General features: G+C 38.7%; 1 protein-coding gene across 3 annotated transcripts in view; it reads right to left on the bottom strand.

Moving 5' to 3' along the window:
- Positions 1-279: 279 nt before the first annotated feature.
- Positions 280-22221, bottom strand: part of si:ch211-225b11.4 (thyroid adenoma-associated protein homolog) — a 30858-nt gene continuing 8916 nt past the window's right edge. The window contains exons 17-31 of one of the 3 annotated variants that reach the window (XM_051695761.1): positions 21945-22103; positions 20259-20416; positions 19794-19922; positions 19522-19626; positions 19121-19321; positions 15703-15853; positions 15350-15587; positions 14607-14846; positions 14146-14344; positions 13240-13428; positions 11557-11804; positions 10957-11127; positions 5447-5713; positions 4341-4543; positions 280-3292 (exon numbers count right to left, since the gene is read on the bottom strand). In XM_051695761.1, the coding sequence (XP_051551721.1) occupies positions 3054-3292; positions 4341-4543; positions 5447-5713; positions 10957-11127; positions 11557-11804; positions 13240-13428; positions 14146-14344; positions 14607-14846; positions 15350-15587; positions 15703-15853; positions 19121-19321; positions 19522-19626; positions 19794-19922; positions 20259-20416; positions 21945-22103 (2897 nt within the window). In that variant the 3' untranslated portion in view covers positions 280-3053. The remainder of the gene's footprint in view (positions 3293-4340; positions 4544-5446; positions 5714-10956; positions 11128-11556; positions 11805-13239; positions 13429-14145; positions 14345-14606; positions 14847-15349; positions 15588-15702; positions 15854-19120; positions 19322-19521; positions 19627-19793; positions 19923-20258; positions 20417-21944; positions 22104-22221) is intronic. The other 2 variants (XM_051695762.1, XM_051695763.1) reach the window with 2 other exon arrangements.

Genomic DNA, 22221 nt, shown 5'->3' with positions numbered 1-22221 from the left:
TCTATACATCTCTCTCTCTCTCACACACACACACACACACCTTATGTTAAACAACTCTCATTCAATATAGTTTAAATGAATAAAGAAACACATTTAAATAGCACATTTATAGCCCATTTGGAAGTTATGAGCTATATATATATATTTTTAAATGGCAAGCAAAAAAGATCAAACAAAAACAGCAATATAAATGGTAAAAATACACTGCAGATGCTATAAAAAGCCACAGTTTAGAATGGTTTTCTCACAATACAAAAGGTATATGGCATTTACTTATATATATATATATATATATTAAAAAAAAAAGTTATTAAATGATAAAAAGGCTTTATACCAAATTACTTTTACATGCCTTACATTTAAATTTTAACATTTAGCAGACACTTTATCCACAGTGAAATGAGAAACATTGGCAATTTATAATACGAGTGAAAAATTGTATCAGTGCCACAACTTCAAATGTAAACAAGTTGTAAAAAAGCTAGAAGTGTAAAAAATGTGAAAACAAAGTGAAAAAACATTTATATATATATATATTATATATATATAATTTTTCATTTTTTCTTCATAAATGGCCTTTATCTTTTAATCCAGTTTTTTTCTTCTTCCATATTTCATACATTTAGAAATAAATACAACTAAAAGATCCACCCAAAAAAAAAAGATCAATAAGACATTTATAATACAGTCGAAGGGTCCAGAGAGGAGCGATTTCAGTGTTTGTTGTAAACCCTGACCATCTGCTCCACTGATGGCTACTGGGAAACCCAGCTGTGTCCTTGCACTGCATCCTGAGATACACAGGAGTGTTGCACAGCAACTGAGCACATATCTGAGCACTGAATCATCACAGCCCAAAGCTGAGGACAAAAAAATGGACACTTAACCTGGGAGACGAATCTGTAATGTGGCATAAAACTGGCAGTATTCCCCTGCTGTTACTCCAACTCCACTGTTGCCACAAAAGCCATTAAATCATTGTTTGATGCATTTACCCCTGCAATGGAAACTGGTGGAAACCAAGAGACGAGAAGAGGGATAAGATGAGCAGGAGATAGAAGGATGTGAAGAGATGGAAATACAAAAACATAACAGCAGGATAAAAGTATAAAGCATGTATTAAAAAGACAGAAATAGGAAAAAACAGAGGGAGAAGGAAATTAAATGACGGGGGTAGGGGGTCAGAGTGTGTCTGATTTCAACTGTGTCAGAAGATGCTCTGAGGTTGGTATAAGGCAGCTCAAACAAGTTTGGACTTTTGTGGATTTTCCTTTTAAAGGAATAGTTCACCCCAAAATGAAAATTCTCTTGTTTACTCACCCTCAAGCCATACCAGATGTGTATGACTTTCTTTCTTCTGCAGAAAACAAACACACACATTTTTAGAAGAATATCTCAACTCTGTAGGTCCATACAATGCAAACGAATGGTTACCAAAATGTTGAAGTTCCAAAAAGCACATAAAGGCAGCATAAAAGTAATCCACATGACTCCAGTGGTTTAATCCATGTCTTCTGAAGAAATTCAATCGATCTGGGATGAGAATAGACCAAAATATAACTCCTTTTGGCAATCACGATTTCAAAATGTACACCTTTTTCACTGTACATCTTGTCATTGCAGTCTCTAAGCACAATCATGATTTCAAGCTCGATTACACTTCCAAGCGCTTGACACATGTGCAGAGAGCTAGACGGTGCAAGGAAGTGCAATCAAGTTTGAAATCATGATGCCTAGAGACTGCAATGGCAAGATGTACAGTGAAAAGAAGTTACATTTTCAATTGGACCGCTTCAAAAGACATGGATTAAATCACTGGAGTCTTATGGACTACTTTTATGTGCTTTTTTAAGCTTCGAAGTTTTGGTCACCATTCACTTGCATTGAATGGACCTACAGAGCTGAGATATTCTTCTAAAAATCTTTTTTTTTTTTTGTGTGTGTGTGTTCTGCAGAAGAAAGAAAAGTCATACACATCTGGGATGGCATGAGTTTGAGTAAATGATGAGAGAATTGTAATTTTTTGGTGAACTATTCCTGCTGGACCAATGGGCTCACAGCTAACTATGAACCACAGCACTAAACAAAAGCAGTAGCAGCAGAGTCTGTGATGTCACAGCATTAAAGGGTTAGTTCACATCATCATTTACTCACCCTACCAAGAAACCTGTATGACTTGTTTTCTTTTATGGAACACAAAAGGATGTGTAAGGCAGAATGTTAGGGACTGACAGCCTCAGTCACCATTAACTTCCACTGTATACAAAAAGATGCGAAGATGCCAAAGAAGTTAGTCATACATATGGGTGAACTATCCCTTTAAATATGTGACCATTGGACGAATAAGCTCAAAGCTAACCAAGAACCTATGAGGTCACATCATTAAGAGCATGACACTGGGTATTAAATAAACAAAAAAACAAAAACAAAACAAAAAACACTTTCTTTTCTCGAGGGTACAGGATACCAAATGTTTGCTATTGTGATTATAGATAAAGCTAAATGACAAAAAACAGGGTTAGGCAATCAGTTTAAAATGATTCAAATTGAATTTATTAAATATATATATAAAATATCAAATAAACATAAGTCGCATTTGAAATAAATTGGTTTATCATAGGTACGTGAAGAGTGGGAAACACAAAATGTCACTGTGATATGTTCTTCATGGATGATTATGGCTAAAAATACATGCTCCACCCTCAAATGCCCAGGGTGCTATCTGGGTGCAGTCAAACATGAACAAACACATACGCATGAACGTGCATGCACATACACTGAGCCTCTGTGCTTCTGCAGGCAGTCTGGTTTGTTCCTGTTTTCCAGCCATTGCAGATATAAATGTACTCCATTTATAGAGTTACTGTCATCCAGTTATCTGGAGTTGGCAGTTGATTTTGGTTTTCTTTTATTGTCTTTCCAGTATTACACAGCAGGGGATTGTTATTCTTCCTTTTAGTTTTCAAATAGTTTCCACTCAGTACAGTGATGAAGAAGCAGCTTCTTTGAATCAATAATGATTACTGTGTTAATTAAGTGTAATTGCAGTAGGGCTACTCTGCACTTAGTGCATCAATGAAGGCTTGAGAAAGGAAGACTCCATTTAGGACAAACTGTCTGTGAATGTGATGTAGGTCTGTAGATAAGTTCAAGGGGTCAAGCAGGGGTCGTATGGTATCACACTCCCTGAGCAGCTGGAGTAGAACAGACGCCCTGGTGAACAAGCCAGAAAGTGCGCCATGGAAACGGGGCTCTGTCAGCAAACTCAGCCAATCAGGATTCAGGACGTCCCCTAGACAACAAATTAGAGGCATAGTAACTGTTTTACATAAATAAGGACTATGTCGGCAATGATAAATATTACATTTTCATAATAATTCTAATTACAAGGTTTTTTTATTTAATTGTTAGGGAGTATCAGGAAGTTGACTGAGGTTAATTATAGGGGTGTAACGGTACATGTATTAATTCCGAACTGTCACGGTACTGACGTCACGGTTCGGTGCATGCAGTCAGATGAAGAATACATTGAGTCAGTCACAGGCGATCCACACTCCAATCCAGAAGGGGGCACGTGCGATAATGCAATGCTGTTTGCTAACTGCCACAACAGGAAATAGAGCAGAAGAAGAGACCATCTATGCACCAACCCAAAACAAGAATGACGAGTTCAGATTTTTATAATGAAGTTACCAGTTGGCAAATACTACCTGGATGTACCTGGCCTGCTACCTCAGTACCTCCCTTCTAGCAAGGGTGGTTTGTTTTTCTGTCTTTTTGGAGGGTTAAATGTTAATGTTGAATGTCTTAATGCTTAAGCGTTGAATGTTTAAATATAGTTTAAGTGGAACAAACAGAAACACTCCTACTAATGCACAAGTTTTATTTTTCATTATTCTATTTATTTTGTACTTTTATAACACAAGAGATACTTTTCAGTTTTGTAGCTGATTGTGACCAAGTACCTTTTGTTTTTTTATCAGCCCTACAAAACAATACGGCCTATGCAAGAGTGCATTCTGTTTACTGCTTAGTGCTTAATACACTAAAGGAGGCTGTACTGTACCAACTACCTCAGGGGGGACTAAATGCCACTAGGTGGAACAAACTGTAATTTGCACTACTATCTGCTCAAAATAAAAGAAAAGAAACCTAGCATTTGGGATTTGTTGCTCTTTCCTGTTGTACTGAACTCGTATCGAACCGTGACCCCAAAACTGAGGTACGTACTGAACCATTACTTCTGTGTACCGTTACACCCCTAGTTAATTAGTGATAATTAATGTATGACAAGGAAAAAGAACAACGTTCATTACAGAGTTCTGGTGAACCCTAAATACCTAATTGAAGCTGCATACAAGTTGTAATATTCTTCCTGACAGTGGCTGCATTGTTTCGGGCCCAGTGCTCGAGGTTCTCTGCGAGAGTTGAGGATTCTGGGTAATGTTTAGCCATATGTAACAGGTACGGCAGCAGGCACTCTGAGATCACAGATGGCTCTGCAAACACATTAGCCTCATCTCGCTCATACAGACTGTGGCACCTGACCAACAGAGAACACAAACAAATTAAAAACAACATTAAAACACAATAAAAGAATGACGATAGCAGTGTACATGCCTGTCTAACACTACATTTCGTCAAACTCCAGAAACACTAAAATGACATACAATCTATGACCTAGATGATAAATACGTACATATAGTAATAGTGGTTGGTCTACTCTAAATAAGACCCTAAATGTAGTCTATGCAATTATGTGAATGCAAACGCTTCAAGTTACAAAAGCTCAATTTCATTTGTTGTTACATTCCACTACGTGTCAAAACGCAATTGCATTCTCAACGTTGCCACAAGGGGCGCTATAGTGGGCATTACCAAGGGGCGGCCGGACTGGAGGGAGGGGGCCAACAGAAATCTGTTCTATATTGTATAGCGCATCTAAACACGTGACAGCACGCAACAGCGAAAGCCGGCGGAGCAGCGTACGTCGATGGAAGGACTGTCCACACCCCGACCCCACTTCGGACAACTAACTGGAATAGGGCCCGCTGAATACGTTTTGTACCGGGCCCACACATTTCTAACTGCAGCCCTGCCAATATGTATCGGTTTTACCGATTAATCAGTGCCGAAAGTTGCTTCACTTGTGTTCCGCAGAAGAAAGAAAGTCAAACAAGTTTGGGATGGCATGAGGGTAAGTAAATGGGGAACTATATCTTAAGTATTTTCATTGTAAATTATGTTTCTGGCCTAACAATGATTTTTATTGCAGAAAAGCATGCCAGCAAGTATTTGCAGTGCCTGCATTTTGCAGCTTTTACTCAAAAGTTTTAAAGATATATTCCAAGAGGTTATCCTGAATATACATTATTTTGTTATTGGACAGATGCGATTTGTCTTAACTAACCTTATGAAATCATACTTTGTGTGTTGATTAACCTACTGTGTCTCTTTGGCCTCCTGCAGAATGTCGTTCAGATCACAGTCAGGCAGGTGGCACACCAAGGCCTCCAAAGCACCATTGGTATCCCAGAATTCTTCCACGAGCAGGTCCAGCAGTGAGCACAGAGCCTGGTTCACCTGCATGTTGAAGCATCTTTGTGGAGCATCAGGCTGTCGAGAACAGCAGAGCAGAGAGGAAAAGATGGCTGCCTTTGCTCTCACTTGTGGGCTCTCATCCTGAAGCAGGTAGACACCTGTGCTGATCAACCTACAAAAAGAGCGATAAAAATGTAGTCATCCATCAATAATTTAGGCATTTTGCATAATCTTGCAGATTATAGACTACAAACATATCTTCATATTATAGACTGCAAGCATATCTTCAAAAACACAAGCCTAGTCTGTTGAATATTGCACACAAAAATGGCAAGTACTTGCTTGATCTATCCAGCTTTAATCTGACTGGCTAAATTTATGCAACTTGCATAAAGTTCACCTGGAAACAAAGGCAGGGTTCATACAGGCATCAATGAATGAAAATACAGGACTTTCAAGTACTTTTTCCAGCACCAATTTTTCATTTTCAAGGACTTCATACAAGCGAGAGTGTTCTCATATAACTTGGAGTTTCCAACTTGTATTACGGATGACGTGAACGGTATTCCAGTACTTTTCTACATAGGACTGGGTAACAATATTATTTTTCTAATGCATAGCGATCTTCATTTGAACAATCTCAATATTGATTATTAAATCCCAAAATTGATCTTTTACTCTATGTACAACCCTCTACTACAATAGAGGAAATCACTTGCATATGGGACCAAATTTCACACTATGCTACTAAAAATGTCTATGATTAGCCACTGGCTGGTAAATGTTTATATTTCACTCATCGGTGATTGTGTAGTATAGTGGAGAAGAAGTTAAACACAGATGCTTTTACTGCATGTTGAGAAAACTTGTTCCGTGTGTCCAAAGACGAGATCCACATAATCCATTTGTCATTGAATAATGTCTCTTTTAATACCCTTCCTGTTCTTTACAGTCAATTGTTGTTCAAAAACATCAAAAATTAAATATTTAATTGTAATTACTCATAACACAGATGAGGTAAAGTCATTCAAGTCCTCGCTTGTTAATATGTGCTCATTTACAGATGCTCTTCACAGAACAGCCGGTTTTCTTAAAGAGACAGTAACAGCTTTTAGCACGTGTTCAACAAATCAAATGTAAATATTTGTAAATAGTACAAATCATTTTTAAAAAGCTAAAATGTGACCAAAATGAAGAAAAACTGATAAAGTATAATTAGTAAAATTAATATTTATGTAATATGTTAAATTCAAGCACAGGGATAGTTCACCCAAAAATGAAAATTCTCTCATTATTTACACACCCTCATGATATCCCAGGTGTGTATGACTTACTTTCTTCACCAGAACACATTTGAAGAATAATAGATAAATATCTTAGCTCAGTAGGCCCTTAAAATGCAAGTGGATGGAGATCTCTCTTTTGAAGCTACAAAAATCACAGTCATACGACACCAGCTGTTACATTAATGTCTTCTAAAGCGACACGAGTGCTTTTGGTGCGAAAACAATAAATATTTAAATGATTTTTTTAACTATAAATCATGCTTCCGTTCTGCAGCGGTACACGCGTATGACGTAAGTGAACTGAGGCACATGCATCACAGCCAGAAGAGCAGCGCTGTTTACAAGTGAGGAGGAGGAACGCTGTACTGTAACTTGGTTGATTTTGGTTTAGATCTGTATTTATCTGTTTCTTTACTCACAATGGCACATTTGTGTGCTCATCCTGGATGTCTCAACCGAGTGGAGAATGTGAGATTACCACTGTATCGCATGAGCAATGCGAATACGTCACAAGAGAGACCGTGTGATCTCCACCCTCTCCTAAAGCTTGCTGGAAGCAATGATTCAGAGTTAAAAAGTACTTAAATATTTATTTTTTTCTGCACCAAAAGCAATCGTATCGCTTTAGAACACATTCATTTAACCGCTGGAGTCGTATCGATGAAGTTTATGCTGACTGTCTGTGATTTTTGGAGCTTCAAAAAAAGATTTTTGGGTGAACTATCCCTTTAAGCCCACAGTTTTCAAACTGGGGAGGCACAGAGATTTATGATAAATTCACCAAGTGAAATCAAAACATACATAAATAAATACTATAAAAATTGATTGTGATGGTAAATGAAAACTATTGGCTTCCAGCTTAATACACTGTAGCTCTTTGGCATTATAATACTGTTGTGAATGTCGTGGAAGCATTCATGCGAGAGCGCATCCATGCACCGGTTGTGCGAGCGCGAATCTCTCCGCTCGCACGTGGATGTCCTTGGCTCTCATTTAAAACTGGATGCATGCTCTCAAATATACGCTGCTCTATGAAATCTCCCTGTTCTCGCTCAGTGAGTGCGTGTGCATGTCTGTTTTAAACACAGCTCTGACTCTGTTCATTCATATAAATATTCTGCCTCTTTAAAAGCCTATATAACATTATTGTATATTTGTAAATCTGAAAAAAGGTGGATGTGATCTTTTATATTTTCTCAGAGGGTGGGCTTACTGTCCAAGACTTTGAAACCCCCTGCTTTAAGCACTTCAAGGGCCTTTGCGAACTTTGTAAAGGATGTGTTTACAAGGTACCAGGCTGCTACAAAAGAGCGCTTTTGAGGAAGAACTTGATATGTCAGAGCTTGCCAGATTACTGACATAAAATCTTTGAAAGATACTTGAGTTTTTTTTTTAAGCACTTAGTAGCAAGTCAGCTATATAGCAATGAGCAGAATTTAAAATTCCTGTAGTTTTCTGAGTTAGGCTTCTCCAAAAATACTGTGGGTGGTGGCTTTGCATGTTGGTCAAGCAGGTTTTACCTGTCCAACTGGGCAGTTCTTGGCTAGAAAAAGCTGCAGTGGTCCAAACTTTATGTTGACTTTGTCAAAAGCAGAGGTGGAAAGTAACGAATTACAACTTCTCTCTTTACAGTACTTGAGTACATTTTTCAAATGTTTCTACTTTAAGTATGAATAAATAATAGTACTTTTACTTGAGTTGATTAAAAATGAAGTATTCAACTTCGCTACAGCTATTTTTCACCACAATTAAAAAAATAAATAAATAAATATTTCTGAATTTTTGGGAAGAAGAACATTATAAGCACTAAAACTGTTTATAAACTAAAACGTGCTGTGCGCAGCACGACGGAAGCCCGCAGGGCACAGCATCATGAGCACAGCAGCTTGCATAAACTGCCGCCGGTGTCCTCTCTTCTCAAGACTTTCTGCCCTGTTACTATACAAGAACTGTAATACTGTGATTTTATGCATATTTCATTTTATTCTGGAAAGAAGCCGTTCATTCAGGTACGAGGGAACCTTCTGAACACGTTTAATCACTGATCAAATTTCACTTGTTTTTAAGGTAGGTGATGTTTTAACTGTGGCAAACATTAACACAATGTAGTTTGACATATATGTGGGGATATGTTGTTTACTTGCTACTATACTGTATGTCTAAAACAAACTTTTTATAAACCTTAGAAAGATACAATGCCAATAGTGTCGGAAATTAACGGGGACTCGGGGCAAAAATGCCACCGAAATTAACAAAAATATCCCCGAAATTCAAAATATGGAGGCAAAAAATGTCCACACAACGAGTTTCCGTGTTTTATAATAATATCTGATATAGTTGCAATTACATACATTACGAACTTCTTTTGACTTTTCACTGAAATTTTTTTTTTTTACCGCTGTCCGGTTCCTCGCACCATCGCGCGCACAGATGAACAGACGCTTCTATCAATCCGCATCAGTTCGGTATTGTACTCCCACGTTAAATTCCGCAACTGTTCGCCCCCCTTCTTCAATATAAAATGTCCTAGTGGATAACTCTTTAGCTCATGGTGCTGTTCTGTACTTCCCTGCCCTGTGCTGCTGTTTATCTGCCTGAAAAGCCTCTCCCGCTAGAGGCCAAATGTGCATAAGGGATGGATGTTATATAAAGATGTTATATAATAATAATAATAATATCTCAATATGTTAAATAACCATAATGTTAATTAAGAATTTATTATTTCAACTGTAATACAATACTACATATATAGAACAACCACTTTTAGTGTTTGAATCAATCATATCTCTCACTAAACACTGTGTGAAATGTTTATTTTTGCCTTAATTTATTCAGTTGGCATGTAGGAGTTGATAACAATTTGCTTAATAATCTCATTCTATATCTGGATAATTGCTGCAATATCATAGAGGATAAATGTCCTCCTCTATGATATTGCATTATATTAGTTTTGTACAGTATGTTAACCTAATAGCCAAAATACTTGGACATACGTGAATGAGAATAAACCAGAAGAATGCATTTCAGTCACAATGCACATTATGTAGTTTAGAGATGATTTAGAGACATTTAGAACGTTAAAAATGGCTATTTCTATTTAAATAAATTTTCTGTTTGTTCAGGAATCCTCTTGCAGCAATGCAGGTCTTTGGCATTTAGAAACTGCTAGTTTAGGACCTGTGAGGAGTCTGTTTCTCAAACTAGAGACTTTGATTTACTGTCTTTTTGTTGTGCATCTGGCTGTCCACTTCCCTCCCTATCCTGGTTAGAGATTATTTTTTTCAAAACAGTAATGCATGGAATAGCCTTCATCTCTCTAAAACAATAGACTTTAGGAGAAAATAGAATTTCAGGAGAAATGTGTTTCTTTTTGCCTATTTTTAAAACCAAAATTTGACTTGCAAGTGTAAAGCAACTTGTAAGAACTCTCAATATTTCAGCAAATCAGGGAAAAACCCCACTGTATTGTGATTGCCGCATGGTAGCGCATCGATTTTTAATTGTTCTAATAACAAGAACATTTTCTTGAGTACCAAGTTAGCACTTTAGAATGCTTTTGTAAGGAATAGGCGACACAGTATATGTTTGCCATCACAGGTAAAGCAAAAATTAAATACCACTTAAAACAATTATTTTAAACCGTAATAATAATTTGCAATTAATGATTTTGGCAATATTTTTGATCAATTTAATGCATCCTTGGTGAAAGTAAGCATCAATTTCTTTCAAGAACAAAAATGTTTTTGTGTTCTAAAAATAGAAGTGTATATACAATATATAATATAATTTTCATAAAGTAACTTGTAATTACTTGAGTAGTTTTTTGGCAAACTACTTATTTACTCTTACTTGAGTCATAATATTTCTCAGTACATCTACTTGTACTCAAGTGAATTATTTCTTCAGTAGCAGTACCTTTTACTTAAGTAAAAAAAAAAAAAAAAAATCAGTACGCTTTCTACCACAAGTCAAAAGTCTGGCAAGACTGTCTGTAACAGGCCTAGAAAACCTGAGCTTGCAATTAATCTGCTGGGTAATGTCAGTCAGACAGCAACATTCAACATCTTTATTTATATAAGTCACTTCCCAAAACAGCAGAGTTCATCAGAGCACACCTCCTGTATTATACCTGGTACTGAGCTCTTTGAGTATGAAGCTGCCCGTCAAGCTTCTGCTCACCACGGAGAACCCGCACAGACAAAGAGATTGAGCACAAGCTGTTCTGAGAGCCTCAGGAGCTTCAGGATATCTGTGCTTCTCTATTAACTTACACCAGCGCTGGAGCAAAGACAAGTCCACACTGACACATAGAGAGATAGAGAGAGAGGGGGAGGGAGAGAAAGGGCAGGCAAACAGAGTAAAGAGTGTGAAAAGCACTAAATTCATGGGCCATCTGAAAAAACTAAATCCTTTGGTTTTCTGAGAAACATCAGTACTTAGAGGTGAAGTGTGTAATATCTGAGCAATTAGCTGCACCAAATGGAATTTGACAATTTTTTTTAATTGTTTTCAAACAGGTTTCCCAAAAACTCTTAACTTTTTTACAGTGCCAGAGAGCCACAGTGTTTCTCTTAAAGAAATCAACCTTCAAATGGCTTAATTAAAGTTGTCTCACAAATTAAACTGGGATAGGAAAAGATACTTTAACATTGAAAAACATTACACACTTTAAAGGGAAACGGACAGTAATATCAATATAAAAATGTTTACAATAGACTTATGAGTTTACCTTTGGGAGAGTAGCAGACTAACTGCACACAGAGCTGTGGAGATTAGCCCTGGTCCTCCTCTCTCTACCTCCAGATCACTAAACAGAACTTCCACACACTCCTGCAGCCATGCCTCCTCAAAGCCTGGGAGAGAGGGACGAGGCAGGGCCAGACTGTCTTCCTCTGGGGCCATAACCTCCACCAATGCTGTTAGGTATGCTTCTTTGTACTCCACATTTTGGTCCAGCAATGCCTCCTTCAGATTAGACTGCAGTACAGATACACAGTTATTCAAGAGTTCCCATTGCTACTGTAAGGGTCATCTATCATTACATGTTCATAAGCTTCATCAGGCATAAGTGAATTTGGTTCAACATTAAACTGACAACACAGCTGGCAGGAAATCCTGCCCAAGACCAAACCCAGTCTGTTCTTAGAGATTAGTGAATACAATAACAAACACACCCCTTGTACGCTAGAATATAAACAGTGAAATAAGATCTACAGACTGATTTGCATTACTTTAATTTCCTTATATTTGGTTGACAATATTGGATTTGTGCATTAGGACTTGCAGTATAAATGCAGCCTAATAGACCAGCTGCAGTCTATTATGTTGTTAATGTTAATTAAACAACCATCTTTGGGGGGGGTCTTATATATACTGAATTTTAATGGAGTAACAACATTTTTAAGAATAATAATAATTTTAAAAAAAGTGTAAAAACTTTGTCCAAGGATGTCTCAATTTATGTTTAAATCACTTCTGACATTTTAAAGTATCATAACTATGTTACAACAATTTCCAAGTTATTCTGTTGATTTAAGAAAATCAACAGTGTACATTTTAGCCTATTTCACAAATTAATCTCTGTTGCCTTTTCCAGCAGTCAAAATGGGCCCACGTTGCACATCCACTGCAACCAAAAACTCCATTCCTTTCCACTAATGTCAAACAATTTGTTGCAGTGTTACAGGGGTTTAGAAAGGTGCTGTAATAGTTCTATCTGCCATATAATATTTTAGGAGAAAATGTATTTTGACATTGTGGGGCCTTTGTGCCCTTTCATATAAAATCAAGTTAGTAAACTTATTTTCTAACATATTACCTGTTCATAACTGTAAAAAATACTCTCTCTGAATGTGTTTGTGTGTGGACTTTGTGTCACAAAGTCTGTTTTAGTGGAAAGACTGCAATTTGTGGGAACCAAGTGAAGTAGGTTGGGAAGCTTGAGAACAATATGGGGCTAGGGGCTAAATTTTAAAACATCTGAAATATTTTTAAGGTCTAATTTGATTCGTAGATATACAAAAAACGATTTAAAGGTGTATAAGATCCAAAAAGATAGAAGGTGAAAGTTCCCAACTGGTTCTTCCTATACGGGGCAAAATTTCACCCGTTAAGACAATGGAAGGAACAATTTGTTCTTAAATTTCTCTTAAACAATTATATACAAAAATAAATTTTCTTTCTAATTTTGTTTGATTTGATGGTCTTGAAAAGGTCACAACGTTTGCTTCCAGTACAAAAATCTATGCGGTATTTATAACGTATTCTTTACCTGTCTCGTGTCAAAAATAAGGTAATAGGATGGTTAAAGTGCCATTCTACAATAACCACAAAAAAATCAAGTGTTCAATATGAAAAGGCAGTGGATTAGTAGATGTGAAGCAGTGCTGTAGTGATAAGGGGACATACTTACTTGGAGTGCTCTCACCATAACCTGCTGTACGATGGTCCCTCTCAAGTCATGCCCCTCTGATGCATACTTGACCAGTGAGAGCCTTACAACCATGCTGCTATTGGCCAGACACTGCCACACCTGACATGCCCACTCAGGATCTCCACACAGGAAATACACTATACTTTGGTGGAATGAAGCAGAGCCAACCTACAAACAACAGAAGCCACGTTCAAATGGCCTTTAGTACAAACTACAAAGAAAATGTAGAAAGATCCAAGGGAACAAGGTATACATGTAAAAATACATAAAATATTACATAAATATGTAGGTAAAAATCATCCAGGTCCCTAGTTAATGCTGGACTTTTAAATGGATCATGACATGCCTTTTTTAAAATGTATTATTCTTATATGTTTCTTGAGGTTTACTTATACTATTAGTAAAGTTTCTTGCACAAAAAAACTAAGAATGACAATTTTCCACCATCATTCTGACCCTCTGTCAGAAACACTCGGTTTTGGTGCTGCCTCTCCTTTAAGACTTGACAGTAAACACCCACTGTTATGACTGGCTCTCTGCTCTTGACTGACCTGCTCTCTTCTTGCCACCTCACTGCTCAATGCTACTGGGCTGGGCTATGGAGGTGATAAAGTAAAGAACTGATGTGGTGTTGTGGAGGTGGTCAGATGCAAATACCTACCACAGTGTGACATCACATTGTGGAGGAAGTGGAGAACGAGTCGTTTTGGCAGCTTGGTTTCAACAAATGCTCTTTTTTCAGTGAGGAGGAAGTTTTGAGTTCTGAAACTTACAGTATGTTTTTATAGTACAACGACTATGTTAAAAGATCAAGGAAAATTTGATTCCTCATGTCATGACCCCTTTAACACCTGTTAAAGCATTCTAAAGTACATGAAGAGGTACCTCTATTATGTTTGGAGTCCTATGAATTTCCTGTAGTAATAGAGATGACAGCTGGGTGAGGAAAGCACCAGAACAGTAGCCTCTCAAAAGCTTCACAATATCCACATAGGCCAGTCGAACCAGTGGGCACCGTTGCCTTGACGATGCCAACCACAGTCTGGATTCAAACCCTTCCACAATCTCACTGACAGAAGACAGACTGTTTAGCAAAAAGAAAACTCAGATTGTAATATGACTGTCAGTGTAAAAGGAGCAAATGAAGAATTTGAAAAATGTTTAGAGTATGAACAACACATCTAATTGATCCTCATAATAATGGTTTAATTGTTTAGATATGTGTGTTTTCAGCGGGGGAACAATTTGTTCACAAAATTATCTATGTAAAACAGACAACAAAAAGTGTCAGAAAGCTTCTGATAGCTTTCTATGTCAGCCAAAATGCTATTCCCCTTTACTCTTACATGTTAGCTTTCATTGCTCTTGTCAGTATGGATCTTATCTGCAGGAGTTGGCCATGCAGTCTGTTGTGACAGCACGGAGTGTCCGGTGATTCCGGCAGCTTTTCCACCAACTGCAGGACAGTTGCCAGATATTCTGCTGGTGTTATCATAGAAACTAGGGCCCTTGATGACATCACTCGTACGCCATAGACTGGGCTGGCAGCAAGGAGGAATAATGGAGGAAGAAATTGTGACAGGACACTGAGGAAAATCAAAAGACACCAAGCAAATAAGACATCCGTATGACAAATTCTGGACAAAAGAATTGTAAAGGGAACACGGTTATTTACTTATTTAAATTTCCATTAAATATATTTTTTGGTACTATTATATCATAACATTATGTCAGGAACAGGAAGGGATCTACAATTCAATCATAAGAATAAGGAACACTACACTAAAAACATCATATCATACTGTATGTATGATTTTTTATTTTTTATTTTATTTTTTTTTTTACTGCGTTTAAAGCACAAGAGAAACATGGGCAAATGAGTTTCATGAGTTGCCACGTCACTTTTAAAGCCATTTAACCAGCACGGTTCTCTGTCCTGAGTATGGTTAGCTAACCTGAAAAGTATGTTCTACTGGTACTGTTATTTACAGTGCTCAGAACGATTTGGCCTGATGATCGGAAATGCAACTTTTGAACAAATATAAAAGACCTCTGACAAAATAATGCTGCTATGACTGCACCATCATACCGCGTCTGCTCCTCGGCACCAGGCTGTAGTTTGGCGAGTAGCGTGAGCACAGGGTAGAGTGAAGGGTGAAGGAGAAGTGTGGCATCATGCAGGTCTTTTGCTGCGCTTTCTAGCGCCCCCTGGAGGAAGGGCTTTAGGGCTGGATAGAGGTTAAAGAACGATGGGGAAGACATGCCGGATTTAGTAGAGCCCTCCTCACCGGCTGGCTGCTGACCCAACATTCTGGTGCAGAGGGAACCTATGAGTCAAAGTCAAGGCGAGGTCAAAGGGCAACATGTGACTACTTCATAAAGGTTGGAAGAAGAACAACTGTGAGTGAGGCTGGCTGTGTGAGTGCAGGCTAATAATTGTACTGTAGAGCTGCAGGGCTGCATTCCTCATGGCCCAGCATGGTGAACTGAGAAGTGTGAGAGACAGGATAGCCACAGCAGGGGTGTACTGCAGAATGGCCACACCAAGACAAGAACCCTTGACCAGTGCTTGAAGAGTGTGAACGGCACAAACCTGTGAGAGAGGAAGGCAATGAGAGAGACATCATGAATAAAGATGACAGAAACACAAAACAGACTTTCACAATTTACAGCAATACACAAACAAGAAATGCACATTAGCAATGTACATTTTCAGGGAATAGGAGATATAGAATGTGCAGATGAATATGACATATGCAATAGTAAATAATAAAGAGTTTTTCATGGCACAGGTACTGTTTTCTTCAACATTAGGACTGCACCTAACGATTATTTTTTTAATCGATTAATCTAACAGTTCTTTTTCCGATTAGTCGATTAATCTAACGACTAATTTGCCGATTATTCTAAAGATTTTTTATAATTATTACTTGATTAATATAATAATTAACCCAAAATAAATATAAAAAACTTGTCTCATTAATATTTCAATATTTTATTAAATCATCTTCTCTTAAACACAAACAAACGTACAAGAAACAAAGTGTGCACTGCAGGGCATTATTCTGCAACAAAAAACAGTATTACTCTGAATGCAAACTTTAATACAGTGAAAAAGACACTCTATTAGCGTAACACAAATATATATATATATATAAATAAAAACGTCTAACATTCTTTTGAATGTCCATGTACTAAAATAAAATATTTGATGCCATGAGTGTGCCTTCATTTACTATTACTATTATTTTGAATGGCCATGGAAAATGAAGCAATATGATAACAATTTTACCTGGTCGCAAAAAGTAGTCCGTTAATTTACCTGATGAACTTTCACCTTTTGCTGACCCTTTATGCTTCACAGAGCTAATGTGTGCTTCTAAATCACTTGCACCTTTATTAGCAACTGACACATAAGTGCCAGCTTTACATGTCATACATTCTGCTTCCCACGGATCTCGACCTGGACGAAAGCATGGGAATTTTTTGTGCAAATCTTCTGTAAATTTGCACTTTCGTTTGGGCATTGTTTCCACTCAGCTGTCATTTGCTGCTACTGTCAAGCAACTGTTTGATGCCGAACACAACAGCGCTTCGCGTGTTCGCGGAGAGACTGACAGGCAGGAATTTGAATTATAATTTACCAATTGGTGTGCGAGAAGGTGGGACTTATAAAGAGGGGTTAAAGCAATGCAAATATGTGCGCACACACAATGAAGTATTAGACCAGATGCACATCATTATGCAACTAAAGCCGAATCCCGGACATTTTCGCAAATTTAGAAATCCCGGCCGGACGCTTTTTTAAGGTCCGAAAAAGAGGACGTATGGTCCCCCTACATTAGCAGTGCAGAAATTACTTTTAACATGGGGGCGATGAGGAAACATTTAGAAAATCAATTTAAAGTGACTATAACTAACAGAAACACGAGTTCTATTACTAATATGTCATGCTTGGGTGGGGACAAAAAGTAAACAGGACTTGCGGTGCTGCCTTGCTGCCGTCTTGACAAAGCGCTCTGGGATGCTTTCGCTTCAAGTGTACATTCATGGCGGTTGTACTGCTGTGATAAGCCATTTCCAATTTGCATAGCTTACACAGCACCACATTGTTGGGTCTCTGGCTAAAATATTCCATGCTTTAGATGACCGTGGGTGAGTTTTTTTTAGCTGCAGCTTGTTCTTCGGGGGAATCCATGCTTAAACCGGGCGCTGCCATTTTAATTACTCCATTGCGACGCGCCAACGCATGTTATGCAAATCGACGTATTTCTGTACATCGATGAATCGTCTCAGCCCTATTCAACTTATGTCTGATCCAGCATAAATTACCATAGTTTAGCCATAAAACTCTATGGCGCAAGCTAATCGGTTCTGTGAACTTCTTACTATCTGTCCACGTGGCTCACGTGACGTTAAGCCAATTGGCTTGCGTGGTGTAGGCTGATTGGTCCTTTGACATGCAATCGGGTAGCCAATCAACTTCCATCCCTCTATTTGTCTGACATTTAAATTGCTCAGTTTGCAGATAAGCCGGTTTCACTGCAGTGAGCTGCAAGAGCATTTTCTCTGGAACCCTCCTCCACCCCAGCTTCACTTGTTTAGATCTGTTAACATGGGGATTGTTTGTAATGTTTATTTATGCAGCAACATGTCTAACGTGCTCGATGCAGCATGTCTTGCGCTTTGTCTAATTGTGCAGCAGCACGTCCACATACTTAATTCAGTATGCCTGTCTATTTTCTAGCAGTAGCAAGTCTCAGTACTAGCTCTGGAGCAGCAGCAGCAGCGTAGCAGATCTCTCCGCCAAGACCAATATGTCATACCCAAATTAACATGCCAAACCTTTCCGAGAGTTGTCATCGCTGAACTGTGGATAAACTTAAAGTCGGCATGAAATCAAAATGGACCTTATTTATTTTATTAATGCATGTTACTGGTCTTATTGTGAACGATTTATCTATGCATATTTTGCTATTTTATATTTTTTTAAAAACTGACCTCGTAAACTTTAATCAAAATGTCATAATGCTTTTCTGTTCATGACTGACTCTTCGTTGCTGACATATGCAAGTGCTAGTCAGTATAAACCCCACCCCTTCACGAGTCCATCATGTAATCAAACACGGCTTCGGAGAGTTGTTTCTTCGGCTTTTCCCTAACAAAACCCTGTTCCCTACCTCAAACTAACTTGGTTACGGGCTCGCTGGCTTGAACTGACATTTTGAAGAAGGAAAAACTGCGAATTTGTGGTTGAGTTCAAGGCATTTAATGCGTGAATGCTTCCAGAGGTGACCGCTTTGGAGTGGAGAAAGTGGCTAGAGTTTATTCATATTATTTTAACGCAGGCATCTTTTGGAGGTATCTTGGGATGTACAGCACGAGTAAGTGTTCTTTTTTTCCCTTTAAATATAGTGTATTGTGATTAAAAATGCTGTAATATTATGATCTTTTACTCACTCGTTTCTCAACGGCTACTGCCAAATCGTAAGCAAAAACCGCCATGTGCATTTATGGGCTGGTTATGTATTAATATTGTTGGTTAGATCATTAGTGTGTTGAGATCGCTGCTCAATTTCCCCGGTAACTGGCTCTGGCATGAGCAGTACAGTGGAAAGGGTGTGTGTGTCTGTGTTGACTGCAAACTCACATTCAAATCTGACTGCCCACTTCATTCCGGTATGCAATGCCCACTTTTCATAATCCAATCAACAACTGATGGATAAACTCAAGTTCCCACCCAACATTTTTTTTGTTGTTCAATAAGTCTTTTCACTCTGATATACCTCACAATAAGGAAGTAAAGTCGGTTGCAACTTCCGTTTCATGCAGACTTTAATGGGTGAATGGTAAAATGCACCTGTGGCAGGTCGAGGGTTTGGTCCCAATCCTGGGGTAGTGTTGCTCTGGCCATGTCCAGCAGTGTGTTTATGGTGCTGGCCAGTAGGGGGCGGGATTTGCTGGAGTCCTCAGCAGCTAAAACACCCAAAATCAGCATGGGCAGCCCTGCAGCACGCCGTGTCACTGACATACTACGGGGCAACTGCAGAACAAACAAGCCCTGGAGAGAGAGGGAGAGATAAAACAAAAATGTAGATTTGACTTTTATGACCCTCTCTGTCTAGCCATGTGTCTTATCTCAATACAAACACCCAATGACACTAACACATTGTAAAATGTAAACTACTACAAGCATCTCCGCAAATTAGTAAAATAGAGCCAGATAACCATTAATCAATTAAAACAGTTTGTATGGCAAACCTGTTGTAATATAAGTGTAGGGATTTCTCTGATCTCTGAATCATTGCTGCTCAGGAGAGCCCTGCAGAACTTAGTGAAGCCAATGCAACAGCCTTCTACTGCCCCCTAATGGAAGAAGAGAAAAAAAGCAAAACGAGAGAAACAAGATCACACACGGACACAGACGAAATCTACAAATGTTACTACTATGGGATTAACTGAAGATTTTTTTTACTTTGGATGTCAACTTGGAAAGAGTAAATTTGACTGATTTGAGCTTTAATTGTACTTACCCAATGTCTACATTTCAGAATGATGTCTTTAAACACTTTTGAAGCCCTTCTGAGTTCTTCCACAGTTAACAGCGTGAAGTCCTCACACAGGATTCTCTCGACTAGGGAGCCCAGAAAAATCCCTATTTCCTATCAAAGGAGAGGAACAAACATTGCAGAAGATCATCCTTTCTACGTTTCAGTTTTTATGTGCTTTAATGGCATGACAAATATTCATACATTTGTGTTGCTAAAGCATTTGGCATGCAGATTAGCTGCATATTAATACAATTAAGCAAAACTATGTCGATGAATTAAAAAAAAAAATCTCTCTTTTGCGATTCATAACACCTTAAGCGCAGATACCACAGCTTTATTCTGTACAATGTACTTTCTGGCTCAACATATATAAATCGTAACTTGCTTTAACAGCTCAGTTGTTCTGTAGCTGTACAATCATTCTCAGAGATCATCGAGCAGTTTTACCTTTAAGGAGACCCAGCAGCAGGTCAGCACCAGACTATGCTCCTCAGAGAGCAACACATTCTCCTCTCCATCCTCATCAAGCCCTGCCCCCGCAAGCCCAGCCTGACCAATCAAAGAGCTGATTGCATTTCCCATGTCACAGAACGATGGAGGCACCTCTGTGACAAAACGAAAAGTGTTCTTTAATGAGAAATTCTGTTAAGCCACATCATTTTGTGATCTTTCACCAGCGAAAACATAAAAATACGTAATAATTAATATTAAAGGTAAACGGTACCGATTAACTGGTGCTGATAGTTGGTTTTTGGAACTATGGGTTATCAGCAAAAATCTATGCCGATGCCGACAAAACGATTGATTCCTCTGTGTTCCTGTGGCCAGCGCTGGAGGATTTGACAGTTAGAACCAGCCAGATGGGCTGAGTATTGAGTATTTCTGTAACTGCTGATCTCCTGGGATTTTCTATTTTTTTGGGGGGGGGGGGATTTTCCCCCTTTTTCTCCCAATTTGGAATGCCCAATTCCCAATGTGCTTTTAAGTCCTCGTGGTCGCATAGTGATTCGCCTCAGTCTGGGTGGCGGAGGACGAATCCCAGTTGCCTCCGCGTCTGAGACAGTCAACCCACGCATCTTATCACGTGGCTTGTTGAGCGTGTTGCCACGGAGACATAGCGCGTGTGGAAGCTTCACGCCATCCACCGCGGCAACCATGCTCAATTCACCATGCGCCCCACTGAGAACGAACCACATTATAGCGACCACGAGGAGGTTACCCCATGTGACTCTACCCTCCCTGGCAACCGGGCCAATTTGGTTGCTTAGGAGACCTGGCTGGAGTCACTCAGCACGCCCTGGGATTCGAACTAGCGAACTCCAGGGGTGGTAGCCAGCGTATTTTACCACTGAGCTACCCAGGCCCCCGATCTCCTGGGATTTTCACACACAACAGTCTCTAGAATTTACTCCGAATGGTGCCAAAAACAAAAAACATCCAGTGAGCAGCAGTTCTGTGGATGAAAATGCCTTGTTGATGAGAGAGGTCAACAGAGAATGGCCAGACTGGTTCAAACTAACAAAGTCTACGGTAACTCAGGTAACCACTCTGTACAATTGCAGTGAGAAGAATATAATCTCAGAATGCTATTCTGAGATGCGGGTTGGCGCTGTTTTGGCGACACGAGGGAAACCAACACAATATTAGGCAGGTGGTTTTAATGTTGTGGCTGATCGGTGTACATATACAGTATAAATAATCTGGTTAATATATAGGCTATTAAACTCTTTATTTGTTAAATACTTGAATATAGAGCCCTGTAATGGAGCCAAGTCTCCATCATTTCAAAATAAGAGCCCCTTGTGTGTTTGGGCTTGTTTAAAGCTAAAAGTCCCACACTATGCACCAAATCTTAAATTCTTTGGTTATTATTGGGATTGTGGTTGAACAATAAATCCTAGGTTTTATTCATTTTTAACTCTTGTAGCCTCTGTGTCTGTGCCCATCACAGTAAGGAAAGACTAAGAATTTTTTTAAAAGCAATTTTAAAAACAATCGGCTACCGGCCTTTTCCACCTTAGTTATTGTATCGGCAAAATCCACTATCGGTCGACCTCTAATATATATGCGTGTTCTTGAAGAAGTAATTGTAACAGACTGACTTCCTTAATTACCCAATAATTTCTGTCTAACCTTTGTCCTCAGTATCCTGGTCTCCATACAGAACTCCCAGCAGCAGTAGAGTGATCTTCTCTAGTAAAGACACGATATCTCCTGCAACACTGCAGTCTTCTGACTCCACCAACATCCTTGGCACCTCCAGCAGGCCCCTCTTGAGAGCGCTTACAATGCCTGAAGCAATACAGTAAAACACACAATTAATGCTATTGTGGAGTATTCCCAGTTCACTTTGTATCTTCTTTAGATTGTAATCATTGCTCAAAGGATCACATACTATTGTTTTGCATGT

The sequence above is a fragment of the Myxocyprinus asiaticus genome, chromosome 4 (genome assembly GCF_019703515.2).
Source record: "Myxocyprinus asiaticus isolate MX2 ecotype Aquarium Trade chromosome 4, UBuf_Myxa_2, whole genome shotgun sequence".
Classification (NCBI taxonomy): domain Eukaryota; kingdom Metazoa; phylum Chordata; class Actinopteri; order Cypriniformes; family Catostomidae; genus Myxocyprinus; species Myxocyprinus asiaticus.
This window is presented reverse-complemented; position numbering and strand designations above follow the sequence as displayed.